At 42.0% G+C, this 5,000-nt stretch overlaps 1 protein-coding gene and 1 long non-coding RNA gene across 2 annotated transcripts in view; both read left to right on the forward strand.

The window, feature by feature from the left end:
* The window catches only part of LOC123501486, a 32,425-nt gene that overhangs the window by 10,811 nt on the left and 16,614 nt on the right, over positions 1–5,000 (forward strand). The gene's annotated exons all lie outside the window — the stretch shown is intronic.
* The window catches only part of LOC123501485, a 22,654-nt gene that overhangs the window by 1,040 nt on the left and 16,614 nt on the right, over positions 1–5,000 (forward strand). Inside the window, exons 2-3 of the mRNA XM_045250332.1 lie at positions 1,271–1,606; positions 3,112–3,208. Coding sequence (XP_045106267.1) covers positions 1,271–1,606; positions 3,112–3,208 — 433 coding nt within the window. The remainder of the gene's footprint in view (positions 1–1,270; positions 1,607–3,111; positions 3,209–5,000) is intronic.

Consider the following 5,000-nt stretch of genomic DNA (forward strand, 5'->3'; position numbering starts at 1 on the left):
AGGGAGAGTAAGGGTGAGAGGCGCGGGAGAGGAGGAGGGAGAGTGGCCCTTAGTAGTAGGACACCACCCTGGCCTTATGTGTGCCGTGGAGGGCGCTTGGCTTGCCTGTTAAGTGTGTGTGTGTGTGTGTGTGTGTGTGTGTGTGTGTGTGTGTGTGATGTTATATTAGGTTATATATGTGTGTGTTTGTATGTAAGTCTAAACACACACACACACACACACACACACACAGGTTCATGTCTGTTACTACTCTTTATCAATATTTTGGTTATTTTTCGTATGTGGATTGTTTTAAAGTCTCTCTCTCTCTCTCTCTCTCTCTCTCTCTCTCTCTCTCTCTCTCTCTCTCTCTCTCTCTCTCAGCGTTTTCTTTTTTTATTATCAGTGTCCAATTGTTTTCCTCGTTCTGTCTTCTCCTCCTCCTCCTCCTCCTCCTCCTCCTCCTCCTTCAGCAGCAGGTGGTCGTACCAAGAATGAATGAAAAGTCGTATATGGACAAACAGACACACGCATGAACGCCAAACTGGGAGAGGCGTGGGAGAGAGAGAGAGAGAGAGAGAGAGAGAGAGAGAGAGAGAGAATGGTTCTTTTCATTGAGGTAGTTATTATTACTATTATTTTTTTTTATCTATTTATTTATTTATTGTGTGTGTGATTTGTCTACATATTCTTAGCTTTTGGTTCCCGTTTTCTTTTTTTGTAATCTTGTTCATTTTTACTCTCACTCACGCACTCGCTCACTCACTCAGTTACTCACGCACTCAGTTACTCACACACAGTCACTCACTCACTCACGCACGCACTCACTCACTCACTCACGTACTCGCTCACTCATTCACGCACTCGCTCACTCACTCACCCAGTCATTCACTCACTCATTTATTCACTCACGCACTTATACTCACGCAGTCACTCACTCACTTACGTACTCACCTACGCAGTCACTGTCACTCTCACACTCTCACTCACGCAGTCACTCACTCACTTACGTACTCACTTACGCAGTCAGTCACTCACTTTCTCACTCACGCAGTCACTGTCACACTCACTCTCTCTCACTCACGCAGTCACTGTCACTCACTCACTCACTTACGTAGTCACTCACTCACTCACGCAGTCACTCAACTCTCACTCATTCCCGCACTCCACACTCTCTCTCTCTCTCTCTCTCTCTCTCTCTCTCTCTCTCTCTCTCTCTCTCTCTCTCTCTCTCTCTCTCTCTCTCTCTCTCTCTCTCTCTCTCTCTCACCCCTCACTCTCTCCCAAACAGGTGGAACTCAAGACAAAAGTAAGCGTAGCAACACTATGCTTCTGTGGCGGCTCAGTGCATCCCCATCACACCACCACCACCACTACCACCACCACCACCACCACACTGCACCACAGACACCACCCACGCCCCTGCCACCTCACTGCTGACCACACACCTCCAGCGCCCCCGCCCCCGCCCCCGCCACAGCAGCAGGGGAAGATGTCGTCCGGCCCCCACGCCTCTAGAATTGCGAGGAAGTACAGAAGGTCGAGGCTGAAGAGAGTGAAGAGGCAGGAGTTTAAGAAGCTAAGGGACATGGTGCCGGCTCTACAGGAAAAACCCGTTGTTACTAAGGTAAGGAGGGACGTGCGTGTGTGTGTGTGTGTGTGTGTGTGTTCAGAAATGCTTTGCTCTCTCGTCACTATTTTCCAAGGCCACAGAGATGAATAGCTGGGTTTTCAAGAGTGTTTCTCCAGTTGATAATGTAGAAATCTTGCCACTTTGCCTCTAGAAGGATGAAATACTTTAGAAAACTCGTGTAAACTTAAATAAAGACTTCTGAAATAGTGGAGGTGACAGAGATGATTAGCGGGGTTTTCAAGAGTGTTTCTCCAGTTGATAATGTAGAAATCTTGCCATTATGCCTCTAGAACAGTATAAACACCTAAAAAAAAAAACCCAATTAAAATAAAGCCTTTTTGAAATAGTGTAGATGAAGCACAGAAGCGTTTGAGAATACCAGCCAGTGTGTGGTGCGATGATAGTACGACAGTAATGGTTGGGTGTATTTGGGAAAGTGTTCGATAATGATGGGGCGATAATTATGTTTACGTAAAAGATAATGATAGTACTTTAGTTATTTTTGCGTATAAGATAATGATGGTACAATAATAATGCTTGGGCTTATTTGGGGAGGTGTAGGAGATTGATAGTACGATGATAATGTTTGGGTGTAGGAGAATGATGAGACTTTGGGTGTAGGATGATGATAGGATAATACTGTTTGTGTGTAGGATAATAATAATACAGTAATAATGTTTAAGCTTGTTTATCCTGGCAGTTTTGTAGGCAGAGCTTGGTATTGTGTATTCATTTGTATAGTAACGTGTATATTGTACTTTCTAGTGGGTATACGAAAGGTAGAAGATAAATTAATGATAATATGATAATGTTTAAGTTTGCTTCACTAATCTTGTAGTTGTAAGTTGGTGTGGCTTCGTTATTTTGTAAAGTAATCTATATACTGTATTATTTGTGTGTATAAGATATTTTATTTTATTTTTCTTATACCATGTGGGCTTTTGACGGGAATGTATGGGCTAAAGGGGATACTTAGTGATATAATGACGGTACGATGACAGTGCTTAGGTTTGTTTATTGTATGTTTTATTGCTGGACATTGGTGAGGTGTAGTTGTGTGTGTGTGTGTGTGTGTGTATTTTCTTAGTATTCGTACATAAATACAGTATCTTTTATTTTGTTACTGTATTTTATTTGTCTATTTTTGTGTTTATGTGAGAGAGAGAGAGAGAGGGAGAGAGGAGGAAAGCAATAGAGAACAAGACGAACTATATAGCTTAATCTTCGTTAGTTAAATGAATTCAATAATTAAATCATAATTGTAGGATTTTTTGTGTATGTGTGACTCTCTCTCTCTCTCTCTCTCTCTCTCTCTCTCTCTCTCTCTCTCTCTCTCTCTCTCTCTCTCTCTCTCTCTCTCTCTCTCTCTCTCTCTCTCTCTCTCTCTCTCCTCCCTTCCATTCCATCCTCCTCTCTCCCCTCCACCGTTCCCCTCCTTCCCTCCACCGTTCCCCTTACCCACCCCTACCTCTCTCTCTCTCTCTCTCCTCTCCCAACAGGTGGAGGTGATCGAGGAGGCAATTAAGTACATTGATGAGCTCCACACGGCTCTCATCGAACGCTTCAGGACGCGGGGCCTTCCATCCACCCTGCGAGGTAATGTGTTGCTCCACCTCGCCCTCACTAACTCAGAATTCCACCTTGCAGATCTTAGTCCTTATTTTCTTCACGTAGAGATTTCCACCTTCCTCTTTCTTTCTTTTTATTGTTTGTTTTCTATTTTTTATTTTATCTTTTTTTTTTTTTTTTGGTACATATTTCCACCTTGTATATCTTAGTCTTTATTTTCCTTCCTCTTCGTTACTTTCTTTTGTTTCATTTCTGTTTCATTCTTTTCATCGTGTTCTTTTTTTTTTTTTTTTAGCTTTTTTTTTCTTTTCTTCCATCTTTTTTTTCATTTCAAGTTTATTTTTTCGTTTTTTTTTTTATTGTTTTTGGTTTGGTTTAATTTTTGTTTTACTCATTTTTTATTTTATTTCGAGTTTTCTTTGTTTTCAGTTTGTTTCTTCCATTTTTCTCTTTTTTTTATTGTTTCGTTAATTTTTTTTTTCAGTATTTTCTTGTTTATCGCATTTTTTTTTTTTTTTTTTTTTTTTGGGGGTACATGTCTGTTGTATATTTTTGCTGCTTTTTTTTATCATTGTTATCCATTTCCTCTTCCATCACCGTATCTCCTCCATTTTACCTCTTCCACATCATCTGCTCTGCCCTGTCATGTCTTCTCACCTTTTTTCCACATTATTTATAGTTCTACGTCATTATTTTTTTCTGTTCCACCTTACCTATTCTACCACTTCACCTGCTCCACCTCACCTATCCACCTTGCCTATTCCAGCTTACCTGTTCCATATATCCTGTTCCTTTTCTCATCCACCTGTGCTTCCAGAAGATCAATATTACTCATCCTTCCATCTATTCCACCTGTCCACTCAATCTGTCCACTCAACCTGTCCAATTAACCTGTCCAATCCATCAACGCACCTTTATTCTGACCTTGTATTGGTTTAATGCGTACAAAACCACCATTTTCTCTCAAGTATAAGTGAAAAAAAGAACAGAAAACCCATTTATGAATTCTAAATAAGTATAAACACCATAAGTCTAAACAAAATACCAGAAAAGACAACAGAGTAGGATCCAATGCCACGTAAGAGGGATTCAGCACCACAAAGGAAGGAACAGAGGGGGTTAGGGGGGTCACGTGCCGCGTACCATACAGGGAACAGTGCAGGTACTCCACCCACGGCGTCTCCTACCTGCCCACCTGCCCGCACCTCCAACACCTGGTCGCGGGAGGAGGAGGGAGGAGGAGGAGGTGGAGGTAGTCGTGGTACTGGTGGAATAGAGAAGATGAATAGGATGGAGATGATGAAAAGGAGGAGGAAGAGGAAAAGAGGAAGACGAGTACAGAGGAGGAGGAGGAAGAGGGAGACGAATAGGGAAGAGGAAGGAAGATATATCGAAAGAAGGGAATACAAGATCAAATGTTTGGAGGTGGAAGAAGGAAAAAGGAGGGAGGAAGAAGAAGAAGAAGAGGAGGAGGAGGAGGAAGAAGAGGAGGAATAAGAAAACAAGAAAGAGAGGTAGGATCAAGTAGGAAGAAGGTAGTGAAAGAGAGAGAGCAAACCAAGAAAGTACCGCGCACACACACACACACACACACACACACACACACACACACACACACACACACACACACACACACACACACACACACACACCATCATCATCATCATCATCAACACAAACCCATCACTTTCATTACACATTATCTCTGTATCTTATTTGATTAGTGGAGAGAGAGAGAGAGAGAGAGAGAGAGAGAGACTACTACTACTACTACTGAGATCAAATTAAAGTGATAGACATATGCGAGTAAAAGGAAAGG

The sequence above is a fragment of the Portunus trituberculatus genome, chromosome 9 (genome assembly GCF_017591435.1).
Source record: "Portunus trituberculatus isolate SZX2019 chromosome 9, ASM1759143v1, whole genome shotgun sequence".
Lineage (NCBI taxonomy): Eukaryota > Metazoa > Arthropoda > Malacostraca > Decapoda > Portunidae > Portunus > Portunus trituberculatus.